A 17,046-nucleotide genomic window follows, 5' to 3' on the forward strand; every position below is an offset into this window, starting at 1 on the left:
CTCCTTGGCAGCGTTGCAAGACGCTGTCGCGTTCCACTCTTAGGGGCGAAGCTTAACATCTTAACCACACATCAGTGACCACACTTTAGGTCAAAAAAGTGCCCCCCCCCCCCTGAATTTTGTGACACAGTTACTGCGTAATTTCCTTTCCTGAAATACAATTTTCATTTTCTTCATTACGGCTCCTCTTTATCTATCTTCTTTCACTCCCACTTCCTCCCTTCCTCTATGGTGTGGTTCAGGTGTCCACCGAGATGACAGAGAATTACTGCGCCATTTCCTTTCCTCAAAAAGCGTTGCGTTCAAAGGGCAAGGCATCGCGCCGAACGGGTGGTGGCGTTCCGTGGACTCCCTGGCAGCGCTACAACGCGCTGTCGCGTTCAACTCCTAAAGGCGAAGCTTAAGCGTCATTAATTAGCAGTTAATTAGTATTCAGGCATTAATCAGTAATTAACCATTAATTAGTGATTTGTCATCACTTAGTAATTAGTACTCAATTACATGTGACGCCACCAGTGCCACAGAAACAGCGAAGGTGGTGCGGAAAACGCTTCCGCCTCTACCCACTTTAGACAGTCAAAGTGCCCCCTGAATTTTCTCTTGATTGCGATGTCAAGGGACACAGAATGCTCCCAGGTCGCGAGTTTGCGACTGTGGGCGTTGCCGTTTCCGCCGCAAAAGAAACCCCTTTGGGGGCCACTTTTCTGCGGCCAAGATTTAAACCTCAGTGAAGGTCGAAGATGTAACAGTATGGAGTTACCCGGCACAACAACGAAAATATAATATGGAGTTTTCTATGTGCCATGGGCTGCACGGTGAGCACAGTTACATGAAAAACCAGGTCTCAGTAGACCTAGCTGCAACGTCGTCGTCGTTACAAGCACAGAGAGCGCAAAACGTTCTCCTCGTTTTGCAACTCCATGGTGTAGCAACATAACTGAAGAAAAAATGACGGCGCCAAATGTGCTGCCCGCAAAAAAAATGTGACCTCTTTTCTGTGCCCTGCAGGCCTGCGTTCGAGCTTGCAGCAGGTCAGTATTCATGTCTTACCTGCGTCCTCGCCGATGAAGCTGGCCATGGATTCCTCTCGACGAATCAAGGAGGACGCGGGAGATCCACGCCACGCAGACGGTTCCAAAGACGATTTCATTTCACGAACTGAAGCAGGAGCACACGCCAAGCTCTGGAACGTCCTCTTCCCGGCAAAGGCAGAGCTGCTTTTGAGGTTTCTTCAGAAATAGATCCTTGAACTGCCGGCCTGAAGTCCTTGGTATTTATCCAAGTGCTGCGCGCCGACCAGAGTAACAAGGTTCCACTCAATAACCGATAGGTTACGCCCGCGTTTCAGTGGTGTTCTCGCGTCTACAGGAGTCAGAGCATGTAGCAGTTATTTATTAGGCTGGGAAGCACAATCGCAGTTCAGAGATTCTGAAGGCGTAGGTGTTCGTCGCGGGCCAAGGATATGTTTGCCTATGGCAGCGTACATGCACCACACCTAACAAGGGAGAATGGGCGATGCAAAGCGGAGCAGCGATTACCTCGAATATTGCCTCATCCGCTGTTTTGCACAAGTAAGTAAGGATATGCCGGAAAACCAACGGCCGTGTAATGGTAAAGACCTCAAAAGCATTGCATGCATCTTAAGGTATGTGGCTTTTCTTCAGGTGGCGGTAGTACTCTCAAGCGCTGAACTTAAAGATTCGTCGTCTATCATACTCTACGATTGTGCACATTATCTTTCTGTGCGTGATTGAGCTGCCTTATTACCTGTAATCCGGTTTCTTAAATGAGCGTGTTGTTTTCAACCACCAGCACATGAAAACATTAGCGACCGGACAATGTACTCAAAAGTTAAGGCTGAATTCAACAGTAATATTTGTTTGGAAGGACAAGGTCTGCATGACTAACATTTAATCGACGTCTCATAATCTAGCTTGGTTATTTAAACAGCTACGCTTGAAATCGGAGTCAACAATTAAAAGCTATAATGTCAACCTTATTTGGAGGGAAGGGTTCTACGGGAATAACTAAATAAAAAGTCCTAACAAATTAACTGCGTTTGCATTCTCGTCCGGCTGAAGGCACACTGAAGAAGTGCTGCGTAGAGCGCTGCCGTATGGCTGAGTAAATTCTTGGAGCACAGATTTTAAGTTATGTGAAATGCAATGCGTTAGATGACGGGTAAAGTAGTGGGATTGGCACCAAAAGGAAACTTGGCAGTAAGCAGTGAGTATTGTAGGACACAGGCTTAAACACGGCGTTCATATTGTTGTGAGGACCGCTCCGGTCTGAAAACGGCATTGGAAAAGAAACGTTCTATTACAGCGGAGAATCTAGGACATAGGTTTATTATTTATTTATTTATTACAAATACCTCAAGGGCCCTCGGGTGAGGGCTTTACATGAGGGGTTTACTGCGGTATCCCGGGCATTTCCCGCATTTAGGTCAGCGACTTAACACCTAGGAAGTTACAGGAAGAAAAAATGTGTTCAATAAACGAGGCGATAAAAAAAAAAGCCCCGAGCACTGCGTGTTGTTTTGCTCCCTGTGTGTAGTGCTCCTTTTTCCTCACTGTACATGAAGCAAATAGCCCATACTTGTACTTTAATTCAGCCTACAAAGTGCCAATTTACACCGAGCCTTTTAGGTAGGAATTGGGAACATTTTGTTTCCCTCCGATCTTGTGGAACACCAACGCTGTGAATTCAATAGATTGCAGCCTAACATTACAGACATACCACAAGTTACGAACTCGAAGCGCGTTCGTTCAGTGAAAGTTGCTATCATAGCACTTACTGCCACTTCTGCAATATTGCCTTTACTTCAGTACTGACCCTGTTAATTTTTTTTAACACATTCGTTCGTGAATCTTGTTTTCTGTCAATCAGATAGCGAGGTTTGCGGCCGAACGCTGCTATTAACAGTAGCTCAGAGCGAACCATGACCGAAGTCGCCAGTTGAAGTGATAACAAACATAAATATTGGAAAACTGACGCATTTATTAACCACTTCTTAGACGCGGGGGCATCGACCTCCACATTTCATGTTTCTTCACAACGCAGCTGTGAACGGTACATTAAGCAAACAATCAGCGACTCTTTGTTCTTCCAACCCACCTCAGAGGATGATATTATTTCTATTATTAATTCCTTAAACAATAGTTCTGCAGCTGGCGAAGATGAAATAAGAGTGATACCAATCAAAGCAGTAGATGAATTTATAGCAGGACCTTTAACACACATCTGCAATCGTATGTTCGAGACCGGTTGTTTTCCAGAAAAAATGAAAATCGCTCGAGTTGCTGTAATTCACAAAAGAGGACCATATCATGATCTAAGTAATTATAGGCCTATTTCAGTTCTTCCGCTTTTTTCGAAAACCGCAGAACGTGTTACATATGTCCGTTTGACTAGCTTTCTTTCGTCACGGCATGTAATTACGAACTGTCAGTTCCAAAAAGCCAAGTCGACTGAATCCGCATTACTACGAGTTAAAAATAGCATTCTTAGCAATATAGAGAGCAAGCTTTTTACTGTAGGAATTTTTTTACACTTTCGAAAAGCATTTGATTCTACTAAACAAAACATTTTATTATTAAAACTTGAGTTATATGGAATAAGGGGTATTGCACACAAACTAATGCGTAGTTATATTCAGTCAAGACTGTAGTATACATCAGTGCACGGTGTTTCATCCGCAATGAGTGTTATAAAATATGGAGTTCCGCAGGGATCTATACTAGGGCCTTTACTTTTCATTATTTACATTAATGATATAGTAAACATTCCTTTAACCAATGATATAATTTTATATGCCGATGATACTAACGTTTTCTTTCACGAGGAAAACCTTCAACTTGAAATTATTTCTAATACTTGGCTAATGGAACTTAGCACGTGGCTTTTCCTAAACGAACTTGAATTAAATACAAATAAAACGAAGTTTATGTTGTTTTGTGCAAAAAATAAGCCCATATCCCATGTTGTGCGATTTCCATTTCGAACTATGAGATTGAACAGGTTGAAAATGTTTCGTTTTTAGGAGTTTCCTTTGACAGGAAGCTTAGTTGGTCATATCATGTTAATAATGTCCGCATCAAGGTTGCAAAATCAGTTCGCATGCTGTACAGGCTTCGTAATCTGTTGCCCGTGTGGCTCAAGAAGCGACTGTATTTTTCTCTTGTTCAATCTCATATAAATTATTGTCTGTTGGTATGGGGAACTACCACAAAAACTAATCGCGAAAGACTATGTGTGCTCATTCAGAAAGCTGCACGTTTATTTCAGCCAGCAAATGGACAAGTTAGTGCTTCTGAGCTTATGGTCCGCCACAATCTACCGTCTTTCATGTTTTCATATCACCTGAGTCTGTACATATATAAAGAGATGACAACAAATTCTGCGGCGTTTTGTAATCTGTACCTTGACAGAGACACCGGTTATTCATTGCGCCGTACTACCTTACTGACAGAAAGGCCAAGATCAAATTATGGTACACAAACTATCCAACATCAAATTTCAAAGTTCTGCAATTCCTATCGAGGTATAATAGCTACTGCAAAAAATGTTACATCAGTACATCAGTTTAGGCAAAGAGCACGTGCCCTATTGTGTCATTGATGTTCTTGTATGTTTTGTTGTTTTTGTTTTTTTTTGTTTTTGTTAAATTTTCCTATGTTTCTGCATGTCGCTATTAAGCAAAGTGCCATTTATGTCTCGCAGCTTGTGCATATGTGTATTGCATGTAGGATTATATAATGATCTCATCTGATCGTGATTAGGATGTATACTTAATGTGATATGGTATGTACTACTGCCTCTGCTGCGCTCGGCGAGGTCAAGACCTAGCCAGGAGACCAATAGTCTCCTTTTGTCTTGCCTCGTGGGCAATACTTGTATTGCCTAAAAAATGAATTACTAAATAAATAAGAATATCGAGCACCAAGTAACACATTTAAAATATCAATTTGCAAAAAGAGTAGCGATTACAATAAATTGCTCAAGTTTTATGGATAGCCCGTATGAGGAAATGTTCGTTGCTAACCTGAGAACCTCGTGTGTGTGATCTTTCGATTGCGTTCGTATCATGTTCGTCACCGAACGGAGTTCATCTGTGAAGTGTTTGCGAAATTCTGCTATTCTCCTGTTATTTTGTGCTCACCCTTGCTTGGAGTCCGGCGATTCTGCTGTATTGGTGAATAAATAACAAAATAAAACTCTTTTCGTAGTTAAGAATAGACTAAAAGACGCCAACATTGACACGCTCTCGTCTCTGAGGTTGGGAGACCGACCATTACAAAAATGACTTTTTAGTGCCATTTGATGTCTTGAGCTCTTGTTGGATCAACTGAAACCCAACGTGAACCTAATTTACGTTGAGCCTACTCACCATCTGCTAAACCAAAATTTGGTTGCTTGTACTCAACGCAGTCAGTATTTGACAATTTAAATTTATTTCCATCTCTAAAAGTCCTCACAGAGCATGCAAATTGCAAATTTTAGCCCATACGTGCATTTGTTGAAACACGGAACTGGTCTCCTTTTAGAAAATATTTGATAGGGCAAGTACTCCACTGCATTGCATATTCCGAGATATTAGGGTCACGACCTTAAATAAATGAAAAGTTATACGAAAATCGCATATGTTGTGATAGCTATAAGCACAGTGGAACATTACAATGTTCTGTGCTAACACGTGATCTTATCTAACTGTTCATTTTGAGCAGGTTTCTTTACTAGTGAAAATGCTTCTTGTATATGTAATTTCCTGGTTTCGAAATCCCGTGGAAGATCACACATCGATATTTTGCTAAATTCTATTCAAATATTGTAATGGCAGGCCTTGAATGCTTTAACTCTGCTAAAGTTAAGACTGCGCGTATAGGACGAAGACATGTTGCAAAGAAACGGTTACAACTTCACACGTGCGCAGCCGCGGTGTTCGGTCGTTGCCTTTTCTATATGTTTTAATCATCCAGTCTTACCTTTCTTAGAAATGAGCTAACTAGATCGCAAGAACAGGCTACTGTAGCTTTAATTCTGTTTTCGGGTCTTCTTATGGAGGCGGTGTGAGCACCAAATTACGAAGGGTTGGCTGATGATGACGAGGAAAACAGTGTCTTCTATGGTCGCCAGGGAAATCAAGTATGCAGAGCATGCATGCCCTGCTAGCACGATTTCTCTTACAATGTTTTAAGGCGAAAGCCTTTAATGCCTCACCGTTGTAAGCAGAAGTTGTCGACAGAAAATGTCACGCTTTTCAATTGGTCTAAACGGTCGTGACGTCACAGTGCGCGAATTTCAAACGGGGCCAATTGTACTTTGCCTAGTATCCTAGCAACCAATTAAAGGGATTGTATACTGATTCTCCAAGTTAGTGGGACTTACTTAACCAATTAGCCTAATTATCCTTCCTAGTCAGACCAGATAAATAAATAAAACCGAGTAGGAAATTGGTCGAGCTTGGGAATCGAACCCCGGTCTTCGGAGTGCGAGATGAGCATGCTATCCACTACGCCATGCCAGCTCGATGGTTTGGAATGAACAAAGGCGCGTCTAATGAATACGGTGTCTTCGCTCACTGCCATCCTCCTCTCTTCCCTTCCGGCGAGGTTTCGGTGTCCAGCGAGTAATGAGAGACAGATACATTTCCTTTCCTCTAAACTAATTTACCGACGAGCTAGGCGTAGAACCTAACGGGCCAGGCGTTTTATGGACTCCCTGGCAGCGTTGCAAGACGCTGTCGCGTTCCACTCTTAGAGGCGAAGCTTAACATCTCAACCACACATCAGTGACCGCACTTTAGGTCAAAAAGTGACCCCCCCCTTTGAATTTTGACGGCTGTCCACCGAGATATGTGGCACAGTTACTGCGTAATTTCCTTTTGTCAAATACAATTTTCATTTTCTTCATTAGGGGCCATCTTTGTCTTTCTTCTTTCACTCCCACTTCCTCCCTTCCTCTACGGTGCGGTTCAGGTGTCCACCGAGATGACAGAGAATTACTGTGCCATTTCCTTTCCTCAAAAAGTGTTGCGTTCAAGCGACAAGGTATCGCGCCGAACGGGTGGTGGCGTTCCGTGGAATCCCTGGCCGCGCTACAACACGCTGTCGCATTCCACTCCTAAAGGCGAAGCTTAAGCGTCATTAATTAGCAGTTAATTAGCATTCAGGCATTAATCAGTGATTAACCATTAATTAGTGATTTGTCATCACTTAATAATTAGTACTCAATTACATGTGACGCCACCAGTGCCACAGAAGCAGTCAAAGTTGTGCGGAAAACGCTTTCGCCTCTACGCACTTTAGACAGTCAGTGCCCCTTGAATTTTTGCTTCATGTGCTTACACGAGGTCAAATGAACAAATCTAAAAAGCTGCTCAAGATATTCATGGTGATTTCAAGAAAATTATTGTTGAACGCAGTCATTCCATTAATTCTTGAGTAATTTCGGTTGAATTTATGTTAAATAATATCTCATGGAAGTCGTTTCTATGCCTAACCAATGAAATCAGGCTCAACTTAGACATGCGTCGAGTAAACAGACCCTTATAACATAATGCATCTTAAGAAAGCATGCAGGATGTTATGACTCTAGTAAACCGCTCAAACTCTTCTTTACACAGAAAAAGTTCCAGTGGTGCAATATGCTCTTTAAGGCATACCATCTGCGGAGGATTCTTGTGTGCGCTCCTAAAAGAGGGTGCTCAATTAGTGCAGCATTTCTGCTGCTTATGTATGAATCAAGCTCTTCAAATAGCTGAACGTCACTTGTGAACTTGATTACTTCTACCACACATAAATTAAATAAACAGTAACAGTAATAATAATTGACATAAATTTGCAGATCGGGAGGCCACTACCTGAGCAGATCCGGATACCCTGTGTAGGATTTTATAAGGATGATCCCGAGATGGAGCTTAAAATTAAAAAAAGTACTGAACTCTTTGGCAATTCACGTTACAACATCTTGTTCAATACTGTTCTATGGTTTTTACTATCTATGGCCACAGTGTATGTAATTATGTGTACATACACGCAGGTGTGTTTGGGGGTATGTGTAGAACACGACAGGACTGGGAGCTGTCTCCGTCATGTTAACAACAAATTGCAAACTTAAGTGTAAATACACAGCCGAAAATTGCATCGGCAGTCGGTCCACCTGGAGCGAAGAGAAAGAATTCGTAGGAATATTTTCCTACCACAGCGAAAATTCAAAATGATGCTTTTATTCACTCCGGTAATTTGAACATAAATTCAGCATAAAAGCAAACTAGAAAATGTGCTGAGAATTCTCAACTATAGCACGGTAGCCACTTTCTCATTAAAATTCGATGCTGCCTGAACATTCGGCCAACAAAAACCCTTCCTGGTCTCATCATGTATTCAAGATAGCATGTTGAGTCCGCTCAGAACTCCAGCATGACCACAACGAGCATTTTTGTCAACGGAAAAAGTGTACGAACTGGACTGAATAACGGATCGTTCAAAGTTTCTGCGCAAACGGGCCTCCTGCAAAGTGCATGATGATTTAATCGAACATTGAGCTGGTTAGGTCTTCACATGGAACATCCCGGTGCCCAGGAGAGAAAAAGCGTAGGTAGCCTAACAAAACATTTAACGCCGGTTCCGCTCTATGTCTTCTCAATGGCGCCCTCACACAGGCCAGCCGAGTAGCAAGCCTCAAAAGTAGAGAATTAAAAGAGTCTCCATATATTTTGTAGTTTTTAAGCGAAGCTGCCAAAAAAACTCGGAAGTCAGCGGTATGCAAAATTGTAGGCTTTAGCGGTTAAAATATCGCCACTTGCAGTGCAGCGTACTTTCCAAAGTTGCGATAGCGCATCAGAAAAAGAAAGAGAGCATCATTGGTTCAGGAGAAACCCAAGCTACTGATATTGCAGTTTGTATAAAGAGAAGATGGATTCGGGTCTGGCACGTGGGGCTAGTAAGGTTAACCGATAGCCTGTCATATTAACCGAGAAATTAGTCTCACATGTAGCCACCGTGGTAGCTCAGTGGTTATGGTGCTCGGCTGCTGATCCGAAAGACGCAGGTTGCAGCCCGGCCGCAGCGATAGTAATTCGACGGAGGCGAAATCACAGAGGCCCGTGTACTGTGCAATGTCAGTGAACGCTAAAAAACCCACCTTCTCGAAATTTTCGTAGCCCTATTGCGTCCCTCATAGCCTTAGTCGCTTTGGGACATTAAACCTCTATACACCAAAAACGGTCGCAAAATTGAAGTACAGCCCGGGCTGCATAGGCTGATTCGGCGAAACGACCCGGTTTAACTGCGATAAAGCAGCGGTGAATGTCGCTGGACAGTGCTGATGGGAGATAAATTTACAGATATTGGTCCTGCAAGAAACGTAATCTAGATGGTCATGACAAAGATGCGGACGTTTGAATATTTGCTGGCCTTTTTAACTTTGGCCTGCCTGCAAGAAAACTACATTCAAAAAGCTTGCGTCACAAAGTACAGAAAAGGCTGAGTAAAATCAATCTCTCCACTGATTAAAATACACTGACAAACGCACATTTTCCATAAAAAGTGCGCTACTCTTTGCACCTTTTACCGTGCTGACAGAGTCCGCTGAAGGAGCCTTCCTCTGTGTTTCCGTGACGGGACCATCCACAAGGTGACTGCTTAGATGAAATTTAGAATAGCGTTTACAAATTCATTAAAACACTAGAGCAGCAGCTACGTTTTATAAGTACTAGACACTACTGAACCCTCAGAAAAAGAACCACTTAGCTCTCTTCGGAACTTATTCTTAGCTTGTGTTGTGTATATGGATGGTGCGAACAGTTAAAAGACATCAAGCACGCGCCATGATTGAGGCTGCAAACAATTATTCTACTTTTGTCATATTGCTGCTGAAGACTTTTTTTTTTTCACAGCTCGCAGGCTTTGAATTGTGCGGTGGGAACCAATTGTACATAGTATGATTTGCTATGGTAGCCAAGATCCTGTGTATTTCTGGGCGCAAAAACCAGATAAAATACTTTTAACAACGAAAGGCCTTGAAGCACACAATTTAGGTACTGCATTAATTTGTGTTATTCTGTGAGTTGATGAGTGAACCTTGGGAAGGAACACAGCGCAGGCGAAGCTGACTACCACCGGATGCATTTATTGCGCCCCCTATGTATGTTCTCTTCTGCCCCGTTCCTCTCGCGTTGTGTTCATTCATAATGTTGAGACTGCTTAGGAAGCATCGGGGAGTTGTGCGATAGAATACTCGTTAATATTGTTGACGTCCATTCCTAATAAAGTGGGCTATATTGTTATTTCTGTTTTCCACCCCAAAGCCAGTGGCAAAGACACTGAACTTTTCTTTGACGTTCATGCAAAGGGTCGCCCAAAATTAAACATTAATTTCTACACGACAAATGTGTCTTGTTTTGGTATTTATTTCATTCTACGTTCAAGAAATGGTGTCTCAACTAACGAGTAATTGAGAATTCATCTGCCTGGGCGATGCAATTGAGAGAAAGGAAGGGGCAGGAATCCTAAAGATGTTTGTAAATTACCGGAGCAAATCAAAATTCAGTCGTGCCGGTGCGCTATGCAGGTGCTTTCTAACTGCTATCGTTCCGCCCTTCGCATTATTACGTTATATGACTGTTCATTATCTTACAGCATACATCAAAAGCGCGTTACTGAGCTGCAAAAATAGTCCCCTACTTACCGGTGGGCAGCTTCGTATGTTTCTTGCTTCAAGCGTGGAACCCTAGATTCGTCTTCGTCTTTCCCGCTTCTGATGGCACGAGTGCAGAGCGCTGGCTAGCATTTCCCATATTCTTTCATTCGTCAAAAAAAAAAACCGCGAAGCGCCAGCCGTCGGCACTAGTAGAGGCTGAATTTTCCGGGAACGCCACCAAAAGAGATGGTATATTAGAACGCGCAGCTACAAAGAGAAATTGAACGAAGAAGACGCATGTGCTTTGTGTGGCAGATTTGTAGAAGCATTTGAACACCACATGCTGAAATCAGATGGTATCCACCCGGATTTCGATGTAGGCACAGTCACTCTTCCTGAGGCCCTAGAATTTAGGGATAACAATGGTCATCTAAACAAATAAGCAGTGGAGGTAAGTAAAAGCTATTGGACCATTGGTGGCTAAAAACCTGAGAACTGACATAAGTCTAGAAGTGCAGGAAACCGTATCGAAAGAAAATGGCGAAATATAATAACTCCTGATCTCAAGCTGTTCTTGGACGCATGCAATTTTACGCTCATGGTTATTACCTTGAAAGAGACACGGTATTGGGATAATTCAGAAATATTTACGCCCTTAGGGTACTCTCGTTTTTTAGAGTGCAGCTCTTAGGCGCCCGTTTCTGCGTTTCGCGGCGTCGCCGTCGTCGTTGTCATTTGTAACCCGGAGCGGGTAAAAGCGCAACCTCCTCCCCTTCTTAACAAGAAACAAAAAAAAAATTACCGACGATTACGTTATTTCCTAACTCGAAATTTGTACGCAGCTCTTCAGCTGTTTCAGCTTTTTGATAGATTGAGGCAAGGAGTGCGACCAAGACATGTATGTACAATTAAGGATAGCTTTTTATTTTTCAGACGTATTCCTTCTTCAAGAAACACTCCACTAACAGTAAAGTCACACTTCGGAAAGAATATATTACAAAAGAATTATTGCACTTAGAGGGCACTACCACAAGCGAGGCAAAAAAAAAACACAATTTGTTCACTGAAGCTTAAACGGCGGCTCGGTCGGTCAACGCCCTTCTTATATAGGCTCCCTCCACGTCTGTCTGTTCTTCGCGCCAAGGCAGGCGTGTTCATACACACAGTGTCGGCTGTGCAGTCTCCTTCTCCTTCTCGTGCTGGGCGCGCGTCCCCATTGGTCAAAGGCCGGGGGTGGCTTCGAGGAGCATCTGGAACTTTCTGTGGTGGCGCCGCCGCGGTCGCGCGAGTGAAGAGGTGGAGGGCATCTCTTATAGTACGCAATGCTAAGCCCTCTCCGTCAACATCGCGTAGAAACGACTCGGTCAGTCTAGAACAATCGACGGCAATCTCCCGCGCGCCGCATCGGCGAGCGGTGGGAGAGGGGGCAGCCGCACACTCAAGGATTGTCGCTCTCGAGGGGTTCCTTCTCTCTCGTTTTACGGCGCGCGCAGGCCAGAGCCGACCGCGCGGCGCTGTTTATTTTTTGTTTCTTGCTAAGTAGGGGAGGAGGTTGAGCTTTTACCCTCTCCTGGTTACAACGGGCAAAGACGGCCGCGACAGCGACGGCGACACCGTGAAACGCTGAAACGGGCGCCCAAGAGCTGTGCTCTGATAGACAATTTACGGTACGACTAAAATTGGCAGTGGCTTAGCTCAGCTATGACAGGATATACGTAGCGAGATCCGCTTCAAGCACACGCGTGCCACTCGAACTTTGTCAGTCTGATGACGTGGTTAGGCACGCGCCTTCCCTTCACGTTCTCTTCATCGGTCGTATCCACTCGCCACGGTAGTCCACAAGGGCCAGGGCTCGCGGCTGATACCACTCCCGGTCCTGGTGTCTGCGCTTGGCAATGCGCTCTTTCTGCTCCGGTGTCTCCGCATCTCCAATGGCCCTGCGCCACTAGTTCTTACTTGCCTGATCGACTACCTGCCAGGCTACATTTTCGGGGTCCGACGACTCAATTTCTCCCGTCTCCCACGCCGCATAGCGTCGGCCTCACTCTGATGGGCCGCCATGACGTTTTTTCCACCGCCGCATCCCCATCATATATACACCGCGATCGTTCTGCTCCCCTTGTCGCGCATGCGTAGTTGAGGACGCCGCGCCAGCGGTGTGTTGCGCATGCGCAGTCTCTCTCGGAAGGAAGCGAGAGGCGTCGGCGCGCGGCGCCGGCAGCTATGACGTCACTCGGCTCCTCGGGCATGCATACAAGTGGCGCCCAAGGCAAAAAGCAAAACGGCGAAACTGCGGGCAATGTAGCTCTCGCTACGATATTAAGGAAAATCTGGCGCCACAGTGTGGCGTTAGACCTTTGGGCAGTATGAGTGAATGAAGTTGCGCTGTTCAACTTGCAGTGTGCGTCATACGGCGGTTGAGGATGCAAACTTATGTTTCTGGCCATCGCGGAAATTTTCTGTACCGTGTATGCGTACACACACACACACACACACACACACACACACAGACACAGACACACAGACACACAGACACACAGACACACAGACACACAGACACACAGACACACACACACACACACACACACACACACACACACACACACACACACACACACACACAGACACAGACACAGACACAGACACAGACACAGACACAGACACAGACACACACACACACACACACACACACACACACACAGACACAGACACAGACACAGACACAGACACAGACACAGACACAGACACAGACACAGACACAGACACAGACACAGACACAGACACACACACACACACACACACACACACACACACACACACACACACACACACACACACACACACACACACACACACACACACACACACACACACACACACACACACACACACACACACACACACACACACACACACACACACGCGCACGCACGCACGCACGCACGCACGCACGCACGCACACGCACGCACGCACGCACACGCACGCACGTTTCTTCGCTTTGGTAATGTAGTAAGTTTTCGTTTATTGTGCAATTTCAACCATTCGTATGTTTATTATGGCTACTGGTATTTCTTTAGATGTGTATTGGGCACATGCGATGCATTCTTGCTAGTGTTTTACGTTTTTGTTGCTCGTGGTGCTGTATATCTTGAAGTTACATTTTTCGCTGTATATTTATAATTGTTTTTACTTTTTGCCTTGCATTCCGCGTTGTATTTAACCAATTGTTCCTATTGTGCTTAAACTGTTGTTTTTCCCCCTTTATTCAATGCCCTTCTGGGCCCTGCAAGGTATTTTGAATGAATAAATAAAGAAATACGGAGTGTAATGACTTGTGCATGATACACATTTGCTGAATTTATATTTGTTATGCCTACGCTTCAATTAAGTTAAAAGAGTTAAAAGTGGCCGATAAAAGAAATGCAAGGAAGAAATTCTGGAATTCAGAGAAAGCAAAGCGCTCAAAGAGGAGCTGGAAGCCATCAAGAAAAAAAATGCGAAGCTACATAAATTAAACATGAAGCTGCAGGCGCAGCTTCAAGTGGTTACTTTTTCTGGTAAGCTCCACTGCCTTAAAAATACACGAGTGCATTATTAAAGACACTTCTTTATGGGAAAGCAAGTGTTAAAAATTTTGCATGTTTATTACCTTGCTCATTGGTTGTAGAAATGCGGCTTACACTAACTACATGTCTTTAATGATCCCAACATCTGCGTCACAGTGGAAATGTCAACTTTAGCTACATATTTTCATGTTCTTAGTGAAGCTTAGATAAATGATCTAAAAAGACCTAAAACAAGAAGATGAGAAAGTATGATGAAACAAGAAAAAAAGAAGTTGCTAAACAGAAAGTCTAAAACCGCAAACATTTTGGTCAACAGCTAGTGAAGTGAGCAATGTGGCAAGCATTGCAGTCTATGAAAATGCCGTTGAAGACATCTCTCCAACGGCGATAACACCTGTACCACAACAGTGCCACCCCACTCTGTCACTGGATGGATCCGCGCTTTAACCTTCATCTGAAGTTCAGGATGCGTGCTTAGTATCACTTGAGGAAGGTGTGGAAAGTCATCAGCAGCACTCCGGAATCATGTCTACTATCTGTGTCCTGCCGCAGTGGCTCAGCGGTTGCGGCACTCTGCTGCTAACCCGAAAAACGTCGGTTTGATCCCGGTCTCGGCGGACAGATTTCGATGGAGCCGTATTTTTAGAGGCCCGTGTTCTGTGCTATGTCAGTGCATGTTAAAGAACCACAGGTGGTCGAAATTTCTGGAGCCCTTCAATACGGCGTCCCCATAGCCTGAGTCACTTTGGGACGTTAAAACCCAATGAACCAATAAACTATGTCCACTGTCTCACTGTCAGTGACATTGTTGCATGATCCTTAACGTACCACCGTGCACATTTTTTTTGCACTTTGCAGCGAGTTACCAGCCCATTTTTCAAGCTGCAAGTATAATGTAATGACGCAACGAACAGGGAAAGGTATAAAAATGGGGCGCTCGTTACAACATAGATAGGAAGGTAGCCAAAAGTCATTGAAACCAAAGAAGGCATACCGGAATATTATTATTAAACTATTATGTGTGATGTTAATGGGGAATTCATAATGTAATAATTTTTTCACCTGAAAGCTAAATGATCATCCAGTAGAAGAAAAGATAACCACTTGCTGCCGGTGAGATCCGAACCCATGGTCTACGCATGTCGTTTACAGTGCTGTGCCAACTGGGCTGCCGTGGCAGCTGTACTGATTGTCCTTGTGCTGCATGCGGCCTAATCTTGAGTGTTCAGCACCACGACCCCCAACTGTAGCGGTGCACGTGCAACGTGCTGTCATACTGCAAATGCCACATGGAACGTGATAGAACATTAGCAGCCATTTTGAGAAGCCTTGAAATTAACCTAAGGACAGAGCAGTGCGTGTACCGTTAAGAGACAGGAAGAGAGTAGTGAGAGTCAGGGGAACGTTCTATCAAACTGCATTTGTCACATGGAACGTGATGGAACGCTGCAGGCAGCAGCCATTTTGAGAAGGCTTTAAGTTATACTAAGGATAGCGCTGTGAGTGTAACGATAAGAGACAGAGAGTAGTGTGAGTGAGGGGAACAAACGCGACGGGGATGTTCTAGTTTAAATCATGATGAAATGAGCAATACTTATGCTTTGGAGGACAGGTGATGAATGGTTCATTACTACTTATGAAACAGATTCCAAAAAAAGATAGACATTGCAGACGAGATTAGGAAATCTGTGGGCTTTAGGATGACTGCAGCTGGCCCAATACTAAATTGGGGGTCAGTGGGTCGTGCTTTTAACCTTGTTTTGGTATACGCAGGATGATGAAGTCGATGGCCAGAAATAACTGCATTTTGATTTTCTTTGTTGCAAATTGAACGCGAGCACTAAGCACTAAGTTGTAGCTCGCTGTCTTGCCACAAATATGGGTTCGTCATCAGCGGACGTGCGATTCATGGGCTCCGTTGACAATCTTCGATTGCGACGGATTAGAATATTGGATCACCGTATATTTACCATCCATGGGTTGCCTTCAACGCCTGACATGGCCTGGTACCACCAGTGAGCCTGTGAGTGCCACATTTTCGGCGCAAAAGCATGTCTGACTTCTCGTTACCCCTTGAAGAGCGGTAACCCTAACGGCCAAGGGCCTGGGGTGCCTCACCGCCGCGCAGACGCCGGTGCGCTCGCGGATGCGCGGCATAGCGTTCGCGCAACGCGGGGTCTAACGACTCTCGCCAATGAGTGCTCCCGCTTCATTCATGACTACCACGACAACGGTGAATTTTCTAAGAGGCTACGACCCGACGGAGATGGACTTAGTCATGTAATAACATCCCAGCAGCAGCTGATGTCCCCGCAGGATCTCCCGAAGGAAGACAACAGCCATGGCTGGAACTTATGGTCCTGGCGCAACAACGACAGAGCGGCGCAAGCTAAATCCACACCTCCCAAGCAAGAGCCGGAGAAGGAAGAACGCCGAGAGCCTCCTGCACCGAGACCTCCGCGTCTACCGAGTCTCAGGAATTTTCCATACAAAGTCATCATCCGACCTAAAACAACGGTGGATCTGCAATCTGTGGCTCCACGCTCCTACGATCTCTTATTAGGGATCCATGGAGCCCTCAACACCTTTCTACAAGAAAAGCCAACGCTGTGCGTTGTTAGCCAGCAGAACATTATAATGATGTGCACTCACTGTGTAGGAAGACGCGTTCCGCCTCGCCAAGCTTAATTGTCTGCACCTCGACGGCAACAGTATAACGGTCACCGCCTACGTTGTCTTGACAGAGGATGTTTGCAGGGGTGTAATACATAATATCAAGCCTGAAGTGGGTGATGACTCCATCTTCCAAGACCTCTCCTCACCCAGCCATACAATCCG

The 17,046-nt window shown here is 44.6% G+C and overlaps 1 protein-coding gene across 1 annotated transcript in view; it reads right to left on the minus strand.

Annotated features, from left to right (window-relative positions):
* LOC149337283 (uncharacterized) overlaps nucleotides 1-1,150 on the minus strand; it is a 62,364-nt gene extending 61,214 nt beyond the window's left edge. Inside the window, exon 1 of the mRNA XM_089554374.1 lies at nucleotides 1,051-1,150. Within this exon, the coding sequence (XP_089410500.1) occupies nucleotides 1,051-1,150 (100 nt within the window). The remainder of the gene's footprint in view (nucleotides 1-1,050) is intronic.
* Between the last annotated feature and the right edge of the window lie 15,896 nt (nucleotides 1,151-17,046).

Source organism: Amblyomma mixtum, chromosome 7 (assembly GCF_055824585.1).
Source record: "Amblyomma mixtum isolate Tamu chromosome 7, ASM5582458v1, whole genome shotgun sequence".
Taxonomy (NCBI): domain Eukaryota; kingdom Metazoa; phylum Arthropoda; class Arachnida; order Ixodida; family Ixodidae; genus Amblyomma; species Amblyomma mixtum.